General features: G+C 38.2%; 3 protein-coding genes across 3 annotated transcripts; 2 read left to right on the forward strand and 1 right to left on the reverse strand.

The window, feature by feature from the left end:
* Positions 1-1,366: 1,366 nt before the first annotated feature.
* On the forward strand, positions 1,367-7,346 carry akirin2 (akirin 2). The gene is made up of 5 exons (XM_031730216.2): positions 1,367-1,891; positions 2,343-2,474; positions 4,876-5,025; positions 5,149-5,220; positions 6,707-7,346. Exons 1-5 carry the CDS (start codon positions 1,720-1,722, stop codon positions 6,715-6,717), a joined length of 537 nt encoding a protein of 178 aa, XP_031586076.1. The 5' UTR covers positions 1,367-1,719; the 3' UTR covers positions 6,718-7,346.
* A 1,761-nt stretch (positions 7,347-9,107) lies between these two features.
* On the forward strand, positions 9,108-18,726 carry rars2 (arginyl-tRNA synthetase 2, mitochondrial). The gene is made up of 20 exons (XM_031730217.2): positions 9,108-9,274; positions 9,397-9,470; positions 9,575-9,677; positions 10,174-10,257; positions 10,370-10,470; positions 11,078-11,133; positions 11,566-11,649; positions 11,749-11,825; positions 12,013-12,171; positions 12,290-12,396; positions 13,386-13,481; positions 13,662-13,722; positions 14,277-14,353; positions 14,868-14,992; positions 16,079-16,146; positions 16,712-16,821; positions 17,023-17,118; positions 17,196-17,270; positions 17,383-17,446; positions 18,245-18,726. Exons 1-20 carry the CDS (start codon positions 9,239-9,241, stop codon positions 18,329-18,331), a joined length of 1,740 nt encoding a protein of 579 aa, XP_031586077.1. The 5' UTR covers positions 9,108-9,238; the 3' UTR covers positions 18,332-18,726.
* On the reverse strand, positions 17,532-24,591 carry slc35a1 (solute carrier family 35 member A1). Its single transcript, XM_031730220.2, has 8 exons — positions 24,380-24,591; positions 23,957-24,137; positions 21,227-21,386; positions 20,598-20,750; positions 20,368-20,434; positions 19,973-20,149; positions 19,753-19,887; positions 17,532-19,172 (listed from the first exon to the last, which is right to left on the reverse strand). The coding sequence occupies exons 1-8, from the start codon at positions 24,387-24,389 to the stop codon at positions 19,039-19,041; spliced, it is 1,017 nt and encodes a 338-aa protein (XP_031586080.1). The 5' UTR covers positions 24,390-24,591; the 3' UTR covers positions 17,532-19,038.
* Positions 24,592-25,793: the final 1,202 nt, after the last annotated feature.

Here is a 25,793-nt window from a genome sequence, read left to right on the forward strand (position 1 = left end):
AAGGCAAAATCAAAGTGCCACACCCAAGCTTTAAAGTGAGTCCTACAGGGTATCATTTGCGGAGCATTTTATGGCTTCCATATATTCTCAGTAATAAGGAATGAGAAGAATTCAATTTGTACTTGGGGGTTTGGGTTTTAGCAAGCAGCAAGCTGTCTGATATTATATCCGGCATAAAACACATATCCTAAGGTATCTTATTAGCCTAACAGAGCACTTTTCTTCCCTAGAGTTTCTAAAAGTAGAATGAAAGGCAGAGCCTTCAGTTATCAGGCCCTCTCCTGTGGGAACCAGCTTGAGTTTGGATTCAGGAAGTCTTTTTAAAAACTAAACTGAAAACTTTCTTTTTTGATTAAGCTTATAGTTAGGGCTGGATGAGGCGACAGTGAATGATCCCTTATTTTAAACTGGTGCTGGGCTTCTTTTGATGCACTCATTTCTTTTTCATTTACCTCTTTTCACTCCCTGTGGATTCATACATCACAACTGCATTTAATCACTAATAATGATCAAACTCTACTTTCACCCATTGTTTGGATTTAGTCTTTCCTCTTACCTCCAACCAGTTGCAACAGATTCCTGCCAAATTCCTTAGGGATTATTAAAGTGTTCCGATTCTGTTGGAGGCTTTCTTCATGTTCTGTCACTAAGTGTTTGCTCACTTCTGGTTGTTGAGTTTTCTCTCTAACATTTAAGTAACTTTACCTTACAGTATAAATTGCCTTGGGGGTGACTGTTGTTGTGATTTGGAGCTATACAACAAAATAAAATTGAATTGGGTGAAACCTTAGGATTCATTTAAACAGAAGACTTTCTTCATTTATTAGTAATGACACAAGACGACACCTCTTTTTCTGAGGCACATTCTCAAGTACATAATTTAAACGGGATTATATAATGTATGAACGACAAACAACGCATAGAAAACATAGAGAAATCGGAGTTCTTCACCATTTAAGTAGCTGAATTTTAACTACTTTAAATATTTTTATTAGCCAGTTAATTATGTTAGGCAAGCTAGTGATGATTTCGGTCAATATGTTCTCACATATCCACGACTGAATGCTTTAAAATGTGTACTTTGAATGGTTTCTTCTAGAAAACAACTCGTAAATGTCAAGTCTTTTGCACAAATACTTTTTAAAATGTATTTGATATCATATCCTAAAGTTTTACACGAAACTGAAACTTCGCGTGGGTTTGGTACGTTTTGTGAATATACAAAAACAAATTTAAAAAGAGTACGTTTTCTGTGTTTTCGGGAAATGTAGTTTTCAAAATGTACAACCAAACGGACGAGAATGTGTCTAAAAACTACAATTACCTGCAAGAGCGTGTCTTCTTGCACATGCGCATTACCAAACAAACGCAAACTAATAAAGGTAGGCTTGTTCAGACCGTTGTACTAGTCGGTGCTCTCAGCTAATGTGGTAAAATCTGTAATCATCTGATTTAATGCGACGTTTTTGCTACGTTATTTTATCCTGGTCACGGTAAAATATATTCGTTAACGTGAACGTTGTGAGATTTATCAGTGGAAGACAACGGGAGACGAAAAAAATCCGTATTTGTCTACAGCCCGGAAAGGCTTCTACCGATCGACTTAGCTAATACTAGCTAGCAAAAGCGGCACATACCCAGGCCCAGGCCGGTGGCTTTCTCGGATACCAAGGAATTTTGAAGTTTCCTGGCTTTAAATATTTAACTTAATTAAGCGCAATGGCTTGTGGAGCGACTCTAAAAAGGAGTTTGGATTTTGATCCGTTAATGAGCCCTGCTTCCCCCAAAAGAAGGAGATGCGCCCCGGTTATGTCTCCGGTGTCTTCACCGCAGAAATATCTGCGCATGGAGCCATCGCCTTTCGGGGAAGTGTCGTCCAGACTCACCACGGGTAAGAAATGATGTCTACGTTTGATTTCACGGCTCTCTAGTTTTCTATATTTATACCGCGCCATATTAACAAGTATTTCCAGTGGTGTACATGATGTAACGCTCCAAACAAGATTGTGTAAAGTTAAGACAAGCATTGTTATATTTAGCGCAGCATGTGGTGGTAATTTTGTTATAACTTCAACTTCCATCGAACTTTTATGGCTTTATGAAGAAATATTGTTTGGTATTAATGTGCGGGGGGGGGGAGGTGATAGTAAAAGAATAATCTTACAGTTTAACTGATTAATTGATTTAATGTATTTGTCTACAGTCGGGATATACATTAAAATAATGCCAAGGCCATACTTACCGGTAATGATCATATCTGAATACTGCAGCGACTCTGTCTCCATACAAGGACAGCACCTCTATGTAAAGATCTCATTTAATGCTGCTTCTGTCTGTTTCAGAGCAAATTCTACACAACATTAAACAGGAGTACAAGAGGTTTCAGAAACGGCGACACCTAGACAGTGCTTTCCAGCAGGCTGAAGGCTGTCCTCTGGACCTGCAGAACATTCCCGGTGGATCTGCCTTACCAGGTAGCTATACCTGGGTTGTTTTTGAATAGGCTTGTTTTGCTGTAATCCATCAACTTCATGTTTGAGATCAGGGTTTAAAGGGTAACATAAACACGTAAGTCAGTTGCATGGAGTGTGGATGAGCTTATTGTGAGGGATTGTTTTGGGTTACAAGCCTGATTTTTCTCATTTTTCACAATAAATCATCACTTTTCTTTCTTTTCCATCACTGCTTTGTTTTTTTTTTATAACATTGTTTGCTTGTTGGGAAATCCTGCTGCCTAAGGCAACTCTGCAAAAAAAGGCAGAGGGAGAACAGATGACATTCCTTCCTTATCCTTTCGCTTTCTTTTGATTGTGAGGTGTTTTTGTAATTCTCCCAGATGGGAGTGTAAAGCAGACATTGGAGTCTACCGATGGTAGAGGCCCTCTGGGTCTTAAAATCATAGTTCACTTAAAGCGTATTTGCTGTACTAATACTTAACTGCAGTCAACAGTGGTGTTAAGTCTAAAAATAAGTGTCAGTGGCACATTTGCGTGACACTGCTTACATACATCAGGGTATTCTGTCATCAGACAGTTCTTTATTTGAACTGTTCAGCTTCACTAAAACATTTATCAAGACATGCGATAATTGTGTTTAGTGTTGTGTTACTGGTAACATAAATGGCCTTTTATTCTACCAATAACAGTAACAGAAATATACATCTTGGTGGAAGGTTGGGATGTGGGGGGGGGGGGAAGTAGACGGCAATCACAATTGGTGTATCACAGATAATCTGTCTTGTATATGCTTAAAATGAGTGACAGAACCCATAAACTCCCCTAAACAGTGTTTACATAGGACTGTTTGGGAGGGGGGGTGGCGACACATCATAAAGTGAAAACCAGTGAAAACCCGACAGCAAAGCATATGTACTTGTTTGTTTTTTGTTTGTTTTTGTTTTTTTTAAACAAGATTTAGGGCAGATGAGAGGTGTTTTAAACTGTATAATTACAGTATCAGGCTCAGGTTAACGTATTTGACTTGACAGCAGGCCTGTTTTGACTATATTTTAGTTTTTCTCATCAGTTCTAAGTTGCTTTGTTATAACCCTCTTTTCTATTAGCGATTTTTGGTTCCTAGCTATTATCAGACAGATTTAAAACAAACTTATAGAAAAACATGCTGGAATAAAACTATTGCGTTGCTCTGGTGTGTTTAACAAAGAGAACCTGCAGCCTGCTCGTCTCCTACTTTCCTGAGTGTAGAGAAAACCACCACGAAATCAGTGTATATATAAAACCCATAAACATCACTGTTTGGAAAAAGCAGTACTTTCACTGGACTGTATAATGCTTACTGCACTGTCACACTTTCTGAAGTAGTCCACTGGTGCTGCTTTTATACTGTTGTCATTAGCTGGTCTCATAGCCCACCATGAAATAGTCTACTTCCAAAAGGCATTTGCAGTAATGGTTCACGATTATGGACACAGTGACTCTTATTTTTTTCCCCCTTAACTCAGCACAATTTTGTTAAGTAATAGGAAATATCTTTGGCCAGAATCTTCAGTGGGGAGGTGTCACCATGGCAACCAGGAAAAACAAGCTTTAAAAAGAGCATTATTTTGTTCCCCCAGCAGTTGTTTTCAAGAAGATAATCAAGTTTGTTTGTTTTTCCTTTGCCTAAACAAAGTCATTTTTAATGTTAATTAATATAATAATGTATTATAAACCTGTCATCTGTCTGGTGTGACTCAAAGTGTGGCCTCTCTTGTCAGCAGCGAAATGGTTTACTCTTCCACAAAGCGTGCCAGCCTCCAAATGTGGACATTTAAAAAGTGGAAAAATATGAATATATATTAATTTTGTGTGGCACTAATCAATAGATTAGGGGTCGTGACTGTTTCACTAACTGCCGAGTGACTGCGTTGCATTAATTATGAACGTGTCGGCAATCTGTCGCTGTCTGTGACACAGCCTCTCAGCCGAGCATCTATTCACACAGTGAGGGCACGATTGATGCAGCACATTGCTGCCACCATGCTCACACTGTTTTGGAGTGGTTCTAAAACGTACAAGCACAACACGTTACAGCTTGTTAGCCCAAACTCTATTGTTAGAAACAAAAATTAGAAAAATAATGTCGGCATGACCTTGAGACTTGTAGGCCGTTTTGCTGGCAGCAGAAATGCCTGATTCATGTTGCAGTGGTATCAAATTAAGGCAAGACTGACTGTGCTTCTTTTGCTTTGTTTGAAGCAAGGCTTTGATTTGTTAGCATGAAGCTGGCAATTTTTTATTTCTTTGTTGCTGCAGGCTGATTCTCTGGGCTGTATTTTGCCTGTAGTGTTGTTGTTGTTTTAGTTTTTTTAGTTTTTTTCTTTTTTCTTTAATATATATATATAACTTGCATGTGAAATACTGACTCTTTCAACAGGTACGTCCTCAGGTGCTTCATCTCCTGCCAGGAAAGAACAGCCTTTGTTTTCCCTCAGACAAGTTGGGATGATCTGCGAAAGACTACTGAAGGAGCGAGAGGACAAAATCCGTGAGGAATATGACGAGATTCTGACGACAAAGCTTGCAGGTATAGTTTCTTTTTTTTTTTGTTTTTTGTTTGTTTTTTTAATTTATATGTAATGTTATGTTCACTTGTAAGTAATCCAAACTGAGTTTTAAAAAAAAAAAAATATTCGATTTATTCCACCAGAGCAATATGACGCCTTTGTCAAGTTCACCCATGACCAGCTGATGCGAAGGTTTGGAGAGCAGCCTGCAAGCTGTGAGTGTATATTTTTGCTGTTAAACATTTCTGTCATATTAGCGATAGCTATGGTATTTGCCTCTTGAGTTTAAAGTGCATAATAAGTAGTTAATATTAAAATATAATATGAAAGGAAACTTGCTTTTCATGGCAGAGCTCTTGTCACAGTCTGTGTACATTTATGCTTTATCAGCAGTTACACAGCTTCTTGGTGCATGTTTACATTTTCACAGCAGACTGAAGCTGTCAGAGCTAAATGGAAGTATAATGATGTGAGGCTGAACTGTCTAAAATGACAAAGTATTTGCTGCAGTAGACTGTGAGAGTGCAACCTTTTCAGTGTGCCCAGGCATATCAGCTTATGCTGATAAAAGCCACAGAGTCAAGCCAACATAAATGAAATTCAAATCGTAGATGATGTTTTAGCTTCTTAGGGCTATTTGTGTGAAGGAAGAACTCACATTTTAAGCGGTAGCAACCAGAACTAGGCTGCCTGTTAGTGCTCGCTCATTTTTCCAGAATTTGGTTACAACTGACACGTAGTGACTCATTTTCTATATTGAAGTGCTGCAGAAGTGCAGTGTTTGGTGGGGATGTCATTCAAACAGCCCACCAATCTAAAACGGCGAACCAGTGATGGAATAAAGAAGAACTGGACTTTGCGATATTTATTTTAACTTCTTCATCTGCAAACATCTCTCAAAACCTACTTTTGAAAAATGTTTCTGGTGCATAAACTGTATATAAATGATACACTATTCAGTCCCTTGTTGTCCACCGAGCCCCTCTATTGAGGGGAAAGCCTGCAATATTTGCCCCCCTTAGTGGTGCTGGTGACTTTTCCACATCTGCTGTGTGGATTGTGATCAGTTGATCAGTTTCTTGTAGACGCGCTAGGGCTCGACTTATTTATTGACAGGTCGATATAGGCTATTTGCAGCTGTATTTGTATTTATTAATGGCCAATAAATGGTGGGGGTAAAAGCAGTAGAGATGGGGCAAACACCCTTCAACCATGTTATGAATATTGGCTTTGCATAGTTTGTCCACAAGAGGGCGCTCTGCAACTTCCATGCCCACAACATGTGTGTTTGGAACACCGCAAACACAACAGCCATTTAAATCCTGTACTGGTCAGGCTTTTATTATTAGCTTAATCATTTACAAACATGCTACAATTACTTTTTTTTTCCACAAATAAAAATTCATAGAAAACAAAGAAATCTGTGAAATCTGTTTTTTGCATGTTAATATAGAAGATGTTAAATTAAAAGTAATATTGAAAAGTACATTTTTAAAAACAAAATGCAAACAAAATTTGGAGCTCTAGCTTGGTTTTTGCATGCTGAATCCCATTTATGAAGTTGTCAGTGCCAACATTTTTAGCTGAATTTTTGTTAAATGTCTTCTAGCTTAGACAGGATTTATAAACTGTCTTATTAAGAACAGTTCCTGTCTGCCAGCTCATGTGTGTAATCGTTTATTCCTTTTTTCCCCTCCGTAGATGTTTCCTGAGGTCGGCGCCCAAATGGAGTACCATTTACTGCAAACCAATCCCGGACCTCACTGGGTCTAGTTGGACTTTTCTCCTAGCTGTGCCATATCGCCTCTATGTGGACTCTCTGCCTCGGGCATCAGTTAGTGGCACTGATGTTTGCTGTTGCCTCCAGAGTTTGGAGGGCGCCCTGCTGCCTTCATGTCTGAGGACCCGCTGTGGCTTCACCCGTGGCCTCTCCTCTGCCGCATCGATATTTATTTGGCGTTGTTCTGATGCCTTTGTGAAAGGCTGACTGCCACCACTCATTTGACCCTTTTGATTTCACTTTATTTTTATCATATTGAGTCGTTCCACAGAGAGGATGTTACAGTCGCGGCTTTTCTGTATGTACTTTTTTGAAAAAAGGGATGGCTGAAGGCAGCTTTCAGACTGACTTGAGGAACAGTTGTCTTGGCTTGTTTCAACATAGTTTAAACTGTACTGGTGATTACTGCTTTTACACTTGTATACACTGTATATTTTTATTTTTTTGCTTGATGTTTGTCCATTGTACCATAATTTCATGGTTTTATTTGCTGTAGGTATAAAGGGGCTTTGATTCAAAAAAAGCAAACAAATAAAAGTCTTTACACAAATGTTAATTTTAGATTGTGGGTTGTTGGGGTTTTTTTGTGTTTGTTTTGTTTTCTAGCCTTTTACCCTTTCTATCACTTGGTAATGGGCTCTACCATTGTGATTTGTTACTTGGGGGTAGTTGTTGCCTCTCCTCCCAGGCCACAACCAAACTCAAGTAATTCATAAAATTCATATAAATCAACTACTGACTGGAAGGTTGGTGGTTCAATCCCTGCTTGCTCCAGTCTGCATCCCAAAGTATCCTCGGGCTAGATACTGAGCCAAGTTGATCCAAATGTGTTCATCAGAGTGTGAATGTTAGATAGAAAGCACTTTATTTAGAAAAGGTGGCTGTGTGAATGGGGCATGTTGTACAAAGCACTTTGAGTAGAAAAGTGCTATATAAACTGCAGTCCATTTACCATTTATGTAGTTGTTGCATTAAACACTTATATAAAAACCAACTTCATGTTTGTTGAAATAAAAATTTTGGGGAACTAATTTATTGATTCATATATAAACAAGGAGCCCCAGGCCTCCAAAAAGTACTCATGTCATATTAGTGTTTTGGTATGTTCATTTATAATTACTGGTCATTCATAAATATCTTAAAATGTTATATTTTGTCAAGTTCTGTAAATGTATTTAAGGCTTGGGGCAATAACATTCATTAGGATAATAAATGAGAACACTCTAGATTACGTCAAATGCAATTTAGCAATATGGCTTAACACAAAATGACAATATTCAGCTGAAACGTTTTTTTTTTTAAAAATATGTGGCTCTTATATTCTGATAGGACCCATAAAAATTGCAAAGCTTGCAGTACAGTAGCAGAAAGCCTAAGTAAAAAGAAAATTACATTTGGTAATGAAAAAAGTAAAATCACGGTGATGCAGGGATTATTGAATCATTGTATGTCTATATAGTAGTTATGGTGGGGTATCCTATGCTTGAATTTAACGCATCAATTTGACATTGTTTGGTCTTGTTTATATGCATAAAGTTCAGAAAAAAAGCATCAATTTTGACTTTGAAAATGACGCAGAAGCCCTGATATTGATCGGATGTTATCTCCTCAGTGATTCAAAGATGAGAAGACTTGAAAAATGGAGAAATGTAATTTCCCAACTTCTCCTTCCAGAGATGATATTTGGAATAAATCACAAGCTTTCCAGTAATCCGCCGGACTATTTTTCCTCCATATTTCTATCTTTCATACCTCCTGTTAAAGGTCATTTAAAATCACCGGCGATCTCGATTATCAATAAATTTGAGAAACACTACAAATATAACTTAATCCTTCCCTCAGTCTTTTTAGTGAGGATTTTAATATTTTTTCGACTCGTTACTTATGGAAAAAAGTTTTCTAAGCTTTAAAGCTGCATTTAACAATATGAAACTGAAGTCACGTGAGTCCTCGAGCCAATTGGACCCTCTGTTACCAGCTCTTGTTTTAGAACTTGCTCAGGTGCACAGATTTTATCCAGGGACTTGAACTTTTGTCTCTTGTAGTCAGTAAAAAGCTACAATTAATAATAATAAAACTTTTTTTTTTTTTCCCCCGCAGGAGCGTTGTTGGTCATTTTTAAATTCACCAGCTCCCTCGTTTTAAGATGGCTGGCGATGATAAAACTAACCGCAGTCATATTGTTCGCCCTTTCACTTCCACTTTAATTTGACCCTTTTCCGTCTCCATGCCATAATATGACCGGGAGCACCCTAGAACAAATTCGAACGAACCTTTTCTTTTATTTACGCTATTTTCTAAAGCGAAGCCTGTGATTGGCCGATGAAATCGGAAGTAGTAGCAGTAATACGGAAGTGCAGCAGCAATGTGTCAATGTGAAACCACCCTGCAAGGGCTTTTTTTTATTTATGCATAAAGGTTAAGTTAAGGTTTTGTTCGTGTGTTTAGAAAACATGGCTTGCTTTTTCAGGAGAAAAATCGCGGAGAAGGTAATGCGGCTGGGAGTCTCAGATTTTCACAAACCTGTGTGCTAATGCTATCATGTTTTGACCCTGCAGGGCTGTGATGGTACACTTACAATGTTTATCTGGTGTTGTGTTTTAATGTCTAGCTGGGTAGAGCGCTGCAGCAGTCAGAGGATGTTTTTATTCCAGCTCTGACAGCAGTTCCAGTCCTGAAGAAACAGTTAAGTCTGTTTGTGTCGCTCACTGCTAACCTGTAGGATGCTATAAGTATGTTTTGTCCTCTCACCTGTTTGTCAGAGACTTAAAAAAAGTTGTGATCCTCAGGCAGGGAGCCGATTTCAGGCTTTTAATTGGAACACTGAGAGCCAGTGGGATTTTACCATCCAGTGGAGACGTTCAGGTGCAGACAGAAAACTTGGCCACTCAGGTGAGATTAAACCACCCTTACACAGTAACCATTCCTCTTCACGTGTAACTGCAATGCATGTATATATTTTTGGTGAAGGTCATGGTAATACCCGCGGCTTAAAGTGAGGCCCTGTTTGCCCCGGGCAAAGGCGTTAAAGAAGCAGACTGGTTTACCCCGAGGCCTAACCTCTGACATGAACTGTAAAACTGTGACAAGCAGAACTGCCTGTAGCTGAAGCACTCACTGTTTGGGATGCATTTCATTCCTCATTGTTCCAAACAGGCCAGTCTTTCAGCTTTGTGTGCATCCAAGCTTATCAGTTCCTTTAAGCACTGTAACCCTATCTTTATGGCAGTTGGACATTGCAAGACATTCATATAGTTGTATAATCTGTCCCTACAGATTATACAATTAATCTTCCTCAATTCATTGAGTTCTAGTTTGTGTTTGTCTCATATACACTAGATGAAGCTTTAATTTGTTTTTAGTAGGTAATTCACACTTTATCTTTCAGTTGAAGCAGGACAATGTGGTGGAAGACATCTCAGCTGCACGTGGAATTATCAACTTTAAAGTTAATCGCAAGCTTCTCGCTCAGGTTTGAGTTTCCACTCACACAGTAACAGCTTAAACAAACAAAACAAAATGAAACAAAAAACTTCCACAGCTTCTGCTGTGATCACAGTCCCTCTCCACTTTATCTGTTCCAGAAATTGTTGGAGCCATTTGGAAATGGGGAGGATGATAAATTCGGGTTAAATAGTGAACTTTTCAATACTCTCACGACAGGAACGACATTAGTGGAGTACAGGTAAGTTTGTTTTTCAGTTTTATTTATATAGCGCCAAATTTAAATGCGGCCCCTTTGTTAAAACAGGGGAAGGATTCTGTATGTCTCCACCTTATTTTAACATACACCCCCTGGCTATGTAATTAGGCACGCCTGTTCAACTGCTCATTAGTGTAAACATCTAATCAGCCAGTCACATTACAACAACTCAGTGCATTTAGCCATGTGAACATGGCCAAGGCAATCTATGGAAGTTCAACCTAAGTGTAAGAATGAGGCAGCATGATAACACAGCTTGTCACAAAGCTCAAATTATCTCAAACTGGTCTCTTGAACATGACAGTGAGTTCACTGAAATGCCCTCCACAGTCACTGAACTCAATCTAATAAAGCAGATTTGGGATGTGGTAGAACAACATGGATGTGCAGCTGACAAATCTTTAACAACTCTGTCATGTCATTACTTAAATATGGACCAAACTCCCTGAGGAATTGTATCCAGCGCCTTGTTCTTTTGAATAAGAAAAAGTGGCTAATGTAGTACTTAGAAAGTGTACCTAATAATGTAGCTATTGAGTGTATTCATTTCCACTTAACAGACAGAGTTAATATGTTGATATGCTTACAGCTCTCCAAACATTGCCAAAAAATTCCATGCTGGACACTTGCGGTCCACAATAATTGGTGAGTATAAACTAAACTGATGATGATAATAATAATAATAATAATAATAATGATGATAATGATAATAATAATAAAATAATAATAATGATAATAATAATAATAGTACTATTATTATTATTATTGTTATTAACTGAAATGCATGTGAGCTACATATTAAATCGAGCCTTACCAATTAACTTATTACTGATTACAGAAATGTGCACAAAAGGGTTTAAAATTATTTTTATTTTGTCATCTTGAGCAACAAGTTTAGTTTTTTTTTTACCGTGAGTCCGCACAGTTTTACCTTTAATTATCAGGAAATCTTCAAAATATTTATATTGTTAGCTTGAAGAAGAAAATTAAGACCTGATGTGTCATTACTAGATTTTCAAATTCTTAAATATCAAACAGTTTTTCAGCAAGTGTAAAAAATATAAACTCTATCTTCAGGTAACTTCATTGCTAACCTTAAACAGTCACTTGGAAATGATGTCATTCGAATGAACTACCTTGGAGACTGGGGGATGCAGTTTGGTGAGTTGGTCAGAAAATTACTCTACAGTGAGGGATTATCTTTTGTTTGTTTACTTGTCCTGACATTTTAATAAACAAACAACCTGTCTTGGTTTTCAGGTTTGCTGGGAGCTGGATTTGGGCAATTTGGAAGTCCAGAAAAATTAAAACAGAATCCCTTACAGCATTTGTTCGAAGTGAGTTCAGAGAAGGACCCGATAGATGCTCTCTGTCTCTTAAATTTATATTTAACGACTGAATGAGCCTCAGTTGCACGTTTAGAAGATGTTGTTTTTGTGTTATATTCTAAGTGCTGTTTAAAAAGGCATTTTTAAACAGCACCAGTGTTTTTTTTTCCTTGTTTTTTTTTCTTTTGCTTTGCAGGTTTATGTTCGAGTAAACAAAGAAGCAGAGAACAATGAGGATATGAAACAGGCTGCCAGAGACTTCTTTAGACAGCTGGAGCAGCACGAGAGCCATGCTGTCTCCTTATGGCAGCAGTTCAGAGACATCACAGTGAAGGAGTATCGGCACATTTATGAGGTTAGAAAGCTGCCAGACAGCTTGAGTCTCTAAAGATAGAAACTTGAAATGAGAAATAGAAATGTTTAACAGTTGACTGCCACGGAGCACGACTGAGATTGATTTAAAATCTCTCCAGCGGTTGGGGGTCCACTTCGACGTTTACAGCGGGGAGTCCTTTCACCAGGATCAGGCCCAGGAGGTGGTGCAGCAGCTGCAGAGCCGGGGCCTGCTGAAGACATCTGAGTATGTGGCGACCTTCGATTGGTAACTGGTGTGTCTAACACTAAGTAAACATGTGCTAAGAGGCCACTGATTAGTCAGAGGCACAGAGTTCAACTTCCCTACAAACAGAATACAAATAGATTTTAACAGATGGGGAAGTTTATTTGCAAAAAATGTGTCCATCTTTAAGCAAGGCTTTAAACTGCAAATAACATATATTTAATTGTGAAGGTGTCGTAGATCCTTGATGCATCAGTTCTTCATTTTGGAGCCATTTGGAGATGCCACTGAACTTTTTATAGCTCTGTTTTTGATCTCGTTCAGCTCTACAGGGAAATATCTGGCTCTTTGGCTAATACATTCTCCTCTGTGCTCACCTGTGTCTGTCAGCTCTTTGGTGCTCAGCAGGTTGTGTCCTGTTGGTTTTTAGGGCTTTACTTTGAAAAACGAGAGCAACGGCTGAACCAAAACAGTTAAGCTGGAAGGCAGAGAGATTAAATTTGAAAGAAAATACAGATTCACATAGTTATCTACCAGTTTATTGCTACATGCCACCCCTTGTATAATGATATTGTTTTTATATTGTTAAAATGTTTACCTAAGCCCAGACTTCTCTCACCCCATACACCTTTTCCAGCTCTATCAGATAACCAAAACACTTCAACTGGCTCATTTTACTGTGGAGGAGCCAGTTGAAGTGTTTTTTACAACACACTATGTTGACTTAAAAAAAAAGAAAAAGATCAAAGGTCCAGTTTATCCTTTCCGATACAGGATCACCTGCATCCCACCCTAGAATCAGGTCCAGGGTACCGGCTCAAGGCAGGGCATTTGGAAGCTACTTGGGTCTGCCCTCCCGTGAACTCACAGGAGGAGTGTAGGGATTCAGTGCTTAGTAGCTTAAAATTAGTAGCTTAAAAACGAAATACAGTAAAATATGCATCGATACAACAGCTGAGCCTGACCCTATGTCTTCTGGACATAATGATTTTTTTTTTTTCGGTTGACAGGAAGGGCACTGGTGTGGTGGATCTTTCCCCCAACAGAGACATGACCAACGTCTGCACAGTGCTCCGCAGCGATGGTACAACTCTCTACATCACCAGGTTAGCAGGAATTGCGATCGGTACAAAATGGTGAAAGCTTTTAGTCCTCAGGATTTAAGTTTATGTGAGCCCACTGAAATTGTTAGCTGCTTTACTCTGAAAAATCGAGTGCACCTGGTAAATGATGTCTCTCCCTCTGATTTGCAGCCATAAGCACTTATTTTGTATTTTCTGTTTCAGAGATATCGCTGCAGCCATTAACCGAAAGGAAAAGTACAGTTTTGATGAGATGATTTATGTGGTAAGCACACCCAAGCTCTCCTTTTTGCCGGTTGCTTTATTCCAATAACAGACGAGGAATAGATAATATGGAGCCCAGTTTATTTTCTGCATTATAATTTTTGTTTTTTGCCGTTACTTTTTTGAGCTGAAAACAGAGCAGAAAAATAAACTACTTTCACAACTGGTCATTTAAGTAACTTAAAGCCAAGCAATCTTTGGAAATGTGCTTTAAAAAAAAAAGCAGAAGAAATGTAGTGAGAAATACACCTGGACTTTTGTTTTAATGAAAAATAAAGAAAAAATAATTTTCTGGTAATTTTCTCGAAACAAGTAGTAAATAATCAAGAAAAGCAACTGGCAGATTAACTGTGTATGGTTAGTCTGTATGATATTCATATTTTGTATTTAATTCAGTATTTAAAACAAAATACTGGAAAAAAAAAAAGTCTTTATAGGGAAGACTTAATAAGAAATATTGTATTAGAAACGCTAGCAGGACTTTTCTATGGAAGCTTGGAGTTATCTCAAAATTGTAACTCAATAACTTGACATTTCAAAATTTTCTTTTTCTAGACAGATAAAAGTCAAGAGAATCACTTCTCCCAGTTATTCCAGATCCTGCTTGCGATGGGTCACTCTTGGGCAGATGGGTAACGTAGCATTACATAAATTCACCCATAATGCACAGGTTTAATGAAAAGTAGTTAATGTCAGCTCTTAATAATCTTATTTTTGCACATTATGTTTATGAAAGACTTGAAATTAAAGATGCATTTAAGGCTGGAATGACAGCAAACCTTGGCTCAGTAATTACAGGATTTCCACTGACTCTCTTGTAATTCGGTCAAGATAGGTTCAGTATTACTTTACTCCTCCCACCCAAAACAGGCAGCTGTTGTAACTGAAACAGGATGGAATTCTGCTGTTTCATGATGTCTGTGTGATGGTGCAGGCAACTTTGTGTTGGCCTTAATATTTAAGCCAACTTCAGGCTTCTATTCCACATTTCACTTCAATTTTCTGCCACTTGTAGTTATTGCTTTTTCTTTTAAAGTTACACTTAGAAAAAAATAATAGGATACATTTGTGAATGTACATGCATATCAAGAGTTTATAAAGTGCTTAAAATGAGTGCTTCTAATAGTATTAAATACATGATTTTAGGTGTCGGCACGTGTCCTTTGGTCTGGTGCAGGGCATGAAGACCAGGACCGGTGAGGTGGTGTTTCTGGAGGACGTGCTGGACGAGGCTCGGGCCAGGATGCTCCACAACATGAGCCAATCAAACAGTAAGCCTGTCACACATTAGGCAGTTATATAACAGTAAAAGAGTAAATTAATACTTATGTGTCCTTTAAGTACTGGTATGTGCCTTTCTCCAAAAGTTAATTCTTTTCATCTGGGCGTTTTCAGTGGGAGAAGCGTTTCGTCACTCATTCAAGTGACTTATTCAGTCTCAGCTGACTGCAGGTTTCCCCAGTCTTATAAACTTGGATGAGTGACGAAACGGGGCGACCGTGGCTCAGGGGGTTGGGAAGGGCACCTGTAACCGGAAGGTTGCCGGTTCGATCCCCGGCCTCTCTGTCCTGGTCGTTGTGTCCTTGGGCAAGACACTTTACCCTACCGCCTGCTTGTGTTGGCCAGAGGGACCGATGGCGCGATATGGCAGCCTCGCTTCTGTCAGTCTGCCCCAGGGCAGCTGTGGCACACACTTACCTCCACCAGTGTGTGAATGTGAGCGTGAATGAATAATGTCATTGTAAAGCGCTTTGGGTGCCTTGAAAAGCGCTATATAAATCCAATGCATTATTATTATTATTTCTCCCACTGAAAATGCTACGTCCAGATGAACAGAATCAACTTTTGGAGATTTACTTACCTGGATGATTGAGAATGCATCAAGACGTTATGTGCCCTTAAAAACAAAATCAGCACTTCAGTCCTCAATCGACTGGTGTGCAGGAGTTTTGCTTTCATCTTTAATTGTTGTCAATTGCATTTTGCAACAAGAAGATGGCGCTCTTCTCCAAAATGAGCTTGATTTACATTTTTACGTGATGAGCAGTGTCCCAAATCTATCCTCCTGTAAGCAGCTAAGCACATTTTTCTCCCACAATGAACTACACATGCCAAAAAAGGCATTGGTCAGAGTTGACAAGAGCTGAAACTACTTGTAGATGGTTAAGGCCTTTAGAAAAATGCCTCCAAAAAAGAAGTACAAAGACTGGTATGTATTGTGACATATTATGGAACTGACACATTTTTAATGTTGACTCAACACTTAATTATTCCTTGATTACTGTGGGAGTGGCAGATGTCAGAACAAGGGCTGTTAGTTTTGTTGTGTCACTGACTAAATTTAAATCTTTCCACAGCAACAAAGGAATTGGAAAACCCAGAGGAGACTGCAGAAAAAGTAGGAATCAGTGCCCTAATAATCCAGGTCGGTTATTACAAAAGATGTTTACTATTTTTATTTAAAAATACTGCTAGTATTTAGCAACCAGCAGCTTCATTCATTGGTCTGTGTGTGTGATTAATGTTATGATTGGGAGTTTCAGGTCTTTTTAAGTCAGACCAATAATAACACATTGGCCATTAACTGATATTCTAAGTTTGCTAAATGTTCAAAATTAGTGGTCATAAAGATCTAAAAGACTAATGTAAATCACATATTTGTTAAATAATTAAGACTTTGTTTCAATAGTACAAAAGAAAATAAACACGAAAACAAGATTATGCACTGTCAAGTATAATCTTCCACCACTGGCTGCTTCATTTCTCGGTCTTAGTGATGATGCGGTGACTCCTTCTTTCAGGAGTTGTAGCATTAAAGCAACATTTATTTATTTTTTATTAGTTTCTGGCCTTCATCGGGCCTATCACGAGCCAAAACCCATCAGTCAAGCAGTAAAGTCCTGTTGATGCATTACCTTTCTCACACCTTTCCTCCTCTCTGTGCACTTTGTAAGTAGGCGTTGACGTGCCTGAAAACTCTGTTTTTCCAGGACTTCAAAGGCCCCCTGCAGTCAGACTATAAGTTTGACTGGGACCGGATGCTGCAGGCTCAGGGTGACACTGGCGTCTTCCTTCAGTACACACATGCTCGACTCTGCAGGTCTGAGATATTCTAGTATTGATACATTTTCATTTTGGATCCTCTATCCATTAATCTATTCAGTCATTTATTTTGGAAAATGAGAAATAACAGAGAGACATTTGGAAGACATCACACTTTAGATGCATGTCTGACATCCTTAATTCCAAAAGGTCGACAGGATATTTGTCATGTGATTCACATGTAATCCTGTTATTACAGTTTAAAGCAGACGAAAAAAGGTGTAGACGCAGTTGCGTTCGACCCATCCCTTCTATCTGAGCAGACGTGTACTGCCATCCTGCAGCACCTCCTTCGGCAAGCACGCTTTCTAAACATTTGTCAATGTCAATATTTGTTCCACGTTTACAAAACTGTCCCTTCTTCATTTGCAGTTATGACGAGGTATTGTACCAGTCAGCTCAGGATCTGCAACCTAAGCACCTTGTCAACTTCTTGCTGAAGCTGTGGTAAGGAACAGGATACCAGTCTTGCTACTTGGCAAGCCCTTACAGTCATAAAGTTTACGTTAGTAGTAAATATGTACAGAGGTGTGTCCCTACTCTCTTTCGTGCCTTCCAGCCACCTGATTGCTTCGGCACACAGAGATCTGCCAGTAAAAGGAAGCCCTGAGGCTGTTGCACAGGTACAAAAAAAACAGAGTTATGCAAACTTCTACCGGTTTCTCCTCTTAAATTGCCAAAATACTACATTGAACAGCCACAATGGAGTGGATTTTTGTATAGCCTTTTAATGCATTGTTATATAATTTCTTACGCAACAACCTGTTCTTCTCACACATGAACATGTTAAGAGAAACCAGTTGGGACATTGTCTGAAATCGCCAAATTAGCACAGTCACATGCACCACAAGCTTTGTACTGAGGAGGTGACAGGTTGAGGGGCATTTACTGTCTGATTTGACTGTTTCGGATATTTTTCAAGATTTTAAAAGGTCTACAAAATTAATTATAGCTACATTCTGGCAGGAATACCCAAGAGATTTATACCAAGAAAATTACATGAAAATGAATAACAGAAGTGCTTATTAGTGGGGTTCAAAGCAGAAATTTGGACAAAGTTAAAGATGCCTTACCCCTCACGGGACTCTTGACTAATCAAACATTGTGTTTGCTTGTAGAAAACATTGGTCAGCCAATATAATTTCTGTTTAATAGTAGGAGCACTGCTTACAGATATCAGCATAATGACAAGATAGATGGTCTTTACTAATATCAGTGGCAGATACTTAAGTTTGTCAGCGCAATTGTAAGCCTGACAAATGTTAAAGTGTAAAAAGCTACTTTTGGCTGCTACCTTATTATCAAGGGATCAACACAGTAGCTTCACATATTTTGGCAGGTTTTTTGTTGTTTTTTTAAATACAAACTTAATACAACAGTTTTGCAACTTGAAAACGGCTTCATTCTCCTCATGTCCACAGGCAAGGTTACGACTGTTCAGCGGAGCATGCTCAGTCCTGGCCAACGGGATGAGAATCCTGGGCATCACACCAGTTAACAAAATGTAAAAACTCCATCGGTGTGTATCAGTGTTCTTTTCAGTGCTGCAACTATTGTTGATTTGTATTCTAAAAACAGAGCCTTATATTGTCAAAATAAAATTATGCTAGTCTATAGGATTGGGTCTAGTCTGTATTCAGAAAAAACACACTTCTCTGCTAATAAAAGCTGTAAAATTACCTTCATAACGAGACAACACTGAAGTGATTAAAACAAAAAAAAAATTAGAAAACAAGGTGTGGGGGGGATTATGCATGCAGTCTGATTTGGGCACATTCAGAGTAAGGACTAGGTGATTTGGAGCTAAGTCACTCGTATTGCACAGTTTAAAGACCAATTATTAACACTGGATTATTAAATAAAATAAAAAGACAATATAATACTCGCGATTTAAAAAAAAAAACCAAACTTCTTATACTACTTATTGTGGCTGAAAATGAATTCCAAGAATTCACTGGTTAGGGTTTAGATTATTCACGAGCTTACTGGTAGCTAGCTATAAGCAGTTTCCAAAAAAAAACAACACCCCCCCCACCCCACTGTTTATAAAAACAAAAGAAAAAAAAAAAAACACTAAGATTCTTCAGAGTATTCAGAGACTCAGTTCACAGTTCTATCTGATGACGTCGACACGAAGCAGATCCAACTCCAACCTCAAATGAGGAAAGGCTTCCTCCATCCTGGTCCAGCATAGAAATGTCTGTCAGTCAGCACCTCACACAGAAATTAGTTTCTGTTTGTCTTCTAAATTTGTATCCTTCCGGGTTAATCTGGATGTGTCTTGCTTTGGAAGTCCATACAGGTATATGGAAATGATGACAAGGAATGCTCCAAGGGCAAACGTCATAGCTGCAGAGGAGGGTAAAAAAGCAAAATGACATTTCCATTATTAAAAAAAAAAATAATAAAGGAAGATTAATGGTTTTAATCAAAGCTGGTGTATACCAAATCATTTCATATAAAAACATAGTCAAGCCTTCTGTTAGTTTCAAAATGGAAAGAAAACATGCTAGGAGGCTCAAAGGTAGCACTGACTGTTGCCAGTATTTTTAATTATGTGAATCTAAGCTGCTGTGCCCAGTGTTTTAAGCTGTTAATGTCAATAATAGAGTATAATTGAGGCTTTAAGCTACTTTTCAAAACTTTTCTAGAAAGTTACAGGAGACTGGGATCTGCAAAGTATTACTGGATGTTTTACACAGGCAGTATAAAAGAGGGACGAAGCAACACGATTTTGACCATTAGTAAAGATTTGTGTTTATATATTTAATATCTGATTCCAAGAGTGATCTACTCTATATTTGATCCACTACTTTATCAAGTAGTAAGAGAGGTTTACAGTTCAAATAAAAGAACAAAAATCATGAGCCACAATATACTCTTACTTGATGAACTGGCTGGATTCAAACTGTGGTTATGAGAAACTTACTTATTTGTAGTCCAAACAAGATTACAGATGCCACCATTGAGAGGACAATCGCAGCTGCAGCAGAAAAGCCTTTCATGATGTTATCTGTGTACTTCACTACCACTGATGTGTACAGGCCACCTACACTGGCCAGGACTGAAAGCACAAGCAGAGCAGAGTCAGACAAAAGGTACAAGGAAAGTAAAAGAAAGGTGCTTCTTCCTCAAGATGTCATACTTACATACTACAAAGCACACCCAAGGTGTGTAACCAAAGAAGAATCCTTTCTCCATGACCCTCTCTCCATCAGTCATGTAAACACCGATCAAGGTGATCACTATGCCGGACAGGTACATCTGAATGTTTCTCACCCACAGGGATGTCTCTGAGCTCTTCAACACTTTCTCAAAGTACACACCTTAATGTAAATACCAGACTGTCAGATTCAAAGGTTTAAAGTACAACAGCAGTAAAAGTAAAATCCATCTACTTTAGAGAAAATATCATCTTATCAGTTTCAGACATGTGTGCAGATCGTGGGTTTTGTTGGCGTTTTCTTAGCTGCCAAACGTATTTCTGGATTTTACTTGACGGTTAAGCCAATACTGAAAGTGAAATCATCAGCACTGGTCTTACCTGCAAAACCAGAGCAAAGGACAGCAACTGCAATGGCAATGAACCCAATAATAGGATTCTGTTCAATCTGTGAAAAAAGGATCAACAATAAACTACAGAACAAATGATACAGCTTGTAGATTAAAGAGATTTTTAAAAAAGTAATGAAATGTTAATTTACTGCTAGTGGCACCATAGGAAATTAATAGTGGTTTACTGAGTAACCAGGATGGTGTAACATGCTGCCCCACCTCAACTTTAGTGGCCTCCGCGGGTTTCCACTGAACCAGTGAAACGCCTCCACAGAGCATAAAGACGGAAAACCATTGCAGCCGGCTGAGAGAGCGGTTCAGCATGAACACTGTACACAAGGCTGTGCACGGGATCTTCAGCTGATAGGTGACCTAAAAAGGATTTTGAACTAAATATTATAACTTCACACATAGATGTAGAATTAGTTTCCCTAAATATGTTGTACACTATTAGCATTTCAGCCTGAAAAGCAAAAGCCAAAGTGATCGTAAATTCACTGCCTATAAATCTCTCTCAAAACTGTGTCAAAAATGCAATTTACTGAACGCTTTCTGAGGTATAAACTGCAAATAAACTGAGCTTCATTTTGTCACAAATACTTGTGCAACAAACCCTTTGACTATAAGGGGAAAGTCCCACTTGACATAAGGAGGATATCAAACTTCTTGGATCCAAAATATACCAAGTACTTAAAAAATAAAAAACAAAAAGGAAACTTTATCAAGCAGTTATCTATAGAATTTAGTTGCTACTGATATAATTAAATGCATGTAACAAGATCTGTGTAAATGATGACGTGGACTGTCTCCACAAGAGCCACACGTCAAACCCAGATTTCACATAATACCTGATAAACTGCTGCATCCAGATTACTCAGGGCGATGAAAGCCATATTATTCTGAACTGCATACACCACCGAAGGCACGCTGAGTTTTAGCAGTTCTTTAGGGCTGCAGAAGATGTGTTCCTGTATGGTGGCTTTTAGTTTGACGAGACTTCCCGTTTCCCTGGGAGAGGAAACGTGAAAAACAACGGATGAATGGACGAAGAAGAAATATAAATGGCACTGATGCTATTTTTTTTTTTTTTTAAATGATCAAACCATTGTTATTTGAATGTTCTGCATGACATGGCCTGCTTGCAATGAATAAACATGATGTTTGTTTTATCTGAGGGGTTTATTCATGAACAAGATTAACAAGTCACTTAGGTATGTTGATAGTGTGTCACGAAGGTGTGTCTCTATTTGTGTGACTACAATGGCACGGCAACATATGAGGAAGAGGTTCAGACTTTCAGTTTGAAGTGGACTGGAAATGGCACATATTTTCTTTTCAGAATCACCTCTAATTACTCTTTAGTTTCTCTTGAAGAAATCCAGTTTATACGTAATAAGTTACTGTGGTACATTTTACTGGCACTGACAAACGAAAGCACGCAACAGGAATTTATACACAGTCATATGTGTTACAATGCTGGAATTGCAGCTTATATTAGACAGATTAAAAGACGGATCAGTTTATTTGTAGTGCAAATTACACTCATTTGGACAAAAACTAATATAATTTCCATATTACTGTCAGGTTGCAGCACAATACAGTTTTACCTTCATATTTTTATAGCCTTTTTAAAAATAAATCTCAATATTGTGTTTCTCTGACAAATTCTGACTGACACTGATTTATTTTGTGTGTAAAAAGTTAGGTATAAAAAAAGAAAATGAAACAAAGACCATTGATAACCACTCTGCTTCTCTTTGACTGGTCTTGTTGAGCCAGCTAACCCAAAGAAAGTCTGGATATGCTGAACCTGCTTTGTAATGCAATGGAAATACTTCATTCTGTTAACTTATGTGTCCATGCTGTCATTACTGTAAGCTTTGCAATTCATATTTTGTCCCCACACAGAGCAATTAATTCTCAAAAGTGTGAAAAATATAAAGGTGTCTGAATAGAGCTCTGTAAATAAAGTTACAGATTGAACTACAGTCTGTCTAAATATGTTTTTCTATTATTAAAGTCTTCTTTGCTGTCTCTTTACAATTTGTCACTTGTGAGAAATTTCTGCTCTTCTTTTTCTTGGCAGCCTTTATTATTTGGCATCAGTCTGACAAAATGAAATGAAAGCTATAAATGAATGCTATAAAGTCAAAATACTGGGAGTAAATAAGATGAAAAGGTACAAGTTTAAAGGAAATGTTATATACCAAACTATAAATCGATTTACTCGGAAAATGAGTGGCAAAGAAGATTATCTTTAGGTAAAAGCACATACATATTCTTAATGAAGCTAAGCATCATCTATTATATCTTCAATCTTAATTATCTCTGGGATGTTAAAAGGTTTATTTAAAGTTTGCTAGCTCTGCCCTAACATAAGGTTTTAAAAAAAGTTTATTTTTAAAACTAAGATTTATAGCCCTTAGATTTAAGTTAAGGACTCTTTGAAATATCATCTCTCTCTTGCTTATATTGTGTCTCGATAATGGATTTCTCGAGCTATTGTCCACTTTTAGGGAGTACTAGACAAAATCTATTGGCTTATTTATAAAATGAAATTTCAATATAGGCAACCTTCATTTATTAATATAAAGATTTATAGAGAAACATTTTTATGTGCACACACACACACACACACTTGCTGATTACTTTATTAGGTAAACTGCTTGGCAATAAGTGCATTTGGAAACCAAGCCAATCCACTCAACTTTAAACTGAGGAATGAGGAATTAAGGTGATTTACTTGACTCTCAACATGGCATGGTGGTTGGTGCCAGATGGGCTAGTCTGAGTATTTCAGAAACTGAAAGGGAAGAGATTTTCATGCACAATTATCTCTTGTATTTACAGAGAATGCCTCAAAAAAGCAAAAAAATATCAGCGTAAATGCCTTGTTTGAAGTCACATGTCAGAGAAAAATGGCCAGACTGCCTCGAGCTTATGGGAAGGAGACATTAACTTAAATACCCATTCATTAGAGCCACAGTTTGGAAAAAGTGTCTCTGAACACACAACATTTCAAACCCCGGAGCACACACACACACAAAAACGGAAAAATGTTTCCTGTTGTGAATCTGAGAGAGCCAGAATTTGGCATAAACAACATGAAAGCCGGGACATATCCTGCTTAGACTGAGGATATTGGATATTGGGCCCCTTAGCGTCACCACAGCCTAGCTGAACGTTATGACCACACTGTACACATCTTCTGAAAGCTGCTTCCAACAGCATGTCATAAAGCTCAAATAGTCTCAAACGCAATTCTTCAGCATGACAGTGAACTCACTGCAATTAAATGACCTCCAGAGTCACCGGCTTTCAATCCAGTGGAGCAACTTTGAAATGTGATGTGCAACCGAAAAATCTGCAGCAACTACGTGATCCTATCATGTCAACACGGACTAAAATCTCCGGTATGTTTCCAGCAACTTGTTGAATCAATACCGTGAAGAATAAAGACGGTTCTAAAGGGAAAGCGGGGTCCAAACCAGTATTGGCCAGTCATGTGAATTTCTTAATTCCATACCTTACATTCTGTGGTCACTAAGGAAATAGCAGGTAGCGCCTCAAACACTTACTTTGTGAGCATCCCCAAGCTCAGCACTAACTTAATGACCTCGGCGATGCACACTGCAGTTGTGGAGAAATAAAGCTCCTCAGTTGAAATGGTCCTGGTGTACCGCAGTGCCACTGTGTAGGTCGCTGCCACCAGTGTCATCACCGTGAGACAGTACACTTTGAAGATCACGCTCACATTTTCTGAGGAGAGAAAGGGGAGAAAATGTTAGCTACCGCTCGTAGCACAAAATGGTATGAAACTACATTAGCGACCGCTTCAATAATTACTTTATGAGCAGAAACGACGCGGTTATGAGAGCTTATCTGTAAACTGTTCGGTTTTACATTTTAATGTTTTGCTACCTAATGTTTCTGTCGCTCTAACGGGGTCTTACAGCTAACATTAACCAGTTGTGCTAGCTTGTGTTAACAAGTAAACTCACCGTTGGCCATGGTTGGTCCGTTCAGCTACCGTCCGAGTGACTGGAGAAGTAATAATGCCGTTTATGTTACATGTCATCAAAACAATGCGTGTTGCAGGCATACAGTCACTTGGGGAATGCCGCTCGCCCTGCAGCACATGAAACCCGTTTTCTTTTATATTCCCAGTTCCAGTGAGTCGTCATTCGTTCTGTATTACCCAGAATGCAGCGTAAGTCGAGTTTACAAATGGTGCGTTTGTTTTCCACACGTTGACGTCAAACTGTTAAACACAAACCATAACAACATTGCGCAATAGAATAAAGACAATTGCTCATTCTCAATAAAGTAAAAATGATTGAAAAGAAGGAGTATTATTAAAAAGAGCATAAATAAATAAATAAAAGAGCATCACGTGACCCCCCTTATTGAGCAAGCGTTATTTTTCTTTTGTTTTTTATAAATTCTTCAAGTAATCTTCAGGATTAGTTCTCTAGACTTCCTGAAGTACATTTTAAACGCTCTTCTTTGCCCTTTGTTCTTTAATCTGTCAAGATCCCCTAGAAGTGCCTAAAGATACAGTTTAAAAATATTTCTTTCCTGTTATGTGTAGACATAACACTGGTTCATCTACTTGAATAATTCATAGATCAGTGTTACAAACTTTGGAAAAACTTTCAGAAAGCCTGGAGAACTATTGCTCAAGAGCACTTTAAAAATTATAAGACATATTGTGTTTCTTTGAAGCAAAATATTGGCAGTATAGTGAAACATGTTTTGCTTCTTTGAAGCATAATATAAAGAAATGAAGGGTAACTCGAGACTTTCGCACAGTCCTGTAGGTTCCTAGTAGTTAGCTGTGGTAAAGTGAGAATTGTTTGTAGATTTTACTTTGGTGCCTTGGGCTTTCCATTACGACTGGTATGCAGCCAAACAAGTATGTCTATATAAAGTTCAATATGTTAACTTATTTAACCTATCAGACCAGTTTGAAATGCTTTCAAACCTAGAAATTTGAACAGTCTAATACAATATTTACAACAGTTTATTATATTAAACTGTGTGCGTCCTTTGATTGAGTCGATATCAAAACTGAGCTGATAGTCTACAAAGCAAAAAAATAATCTAGGATTTTTCAGTTTCATTTTCTTTGCCCTTTGTTCTTTATTCTGTCAAGATCCCCTAGAAGTGCCTAAAGATACAGTTTAAAAATATTTCTTTCCTGTTATGTGTAGACATAACACTGGTTCATCTACTTGAATAATTCATAGATCAGTGTTACAAACTTTGCAAAGACTTTCAGAAAGCCTGGCGAACTATTGCTCAAGAGCACTTTAAAAATGATAAGAAATGAAGGGTAACTTGAGACTTTCTCACTTTTGTAGTGAGACTTGTTTCTAGGATTGTACTTTGGTGCCTTCATCACGACTGGTATGC

The sequence above is a fragment of the Oreochromis aureus genome, linkage group 15 (genome assembly GCF_013358895.1).
Source record: "Oreochromis aureus strain Israel breed Guangdong linkage group 15, ZZ_aureus, whole genome shotgun sequence".
NCBI classification, from domain to species: domain Eukaryota; kingdom Metazoa; phylum Chordata; class Actinopteri; order Cichliformes; family Cichlidae; genus Oreochromis; species Oreochromis aureus.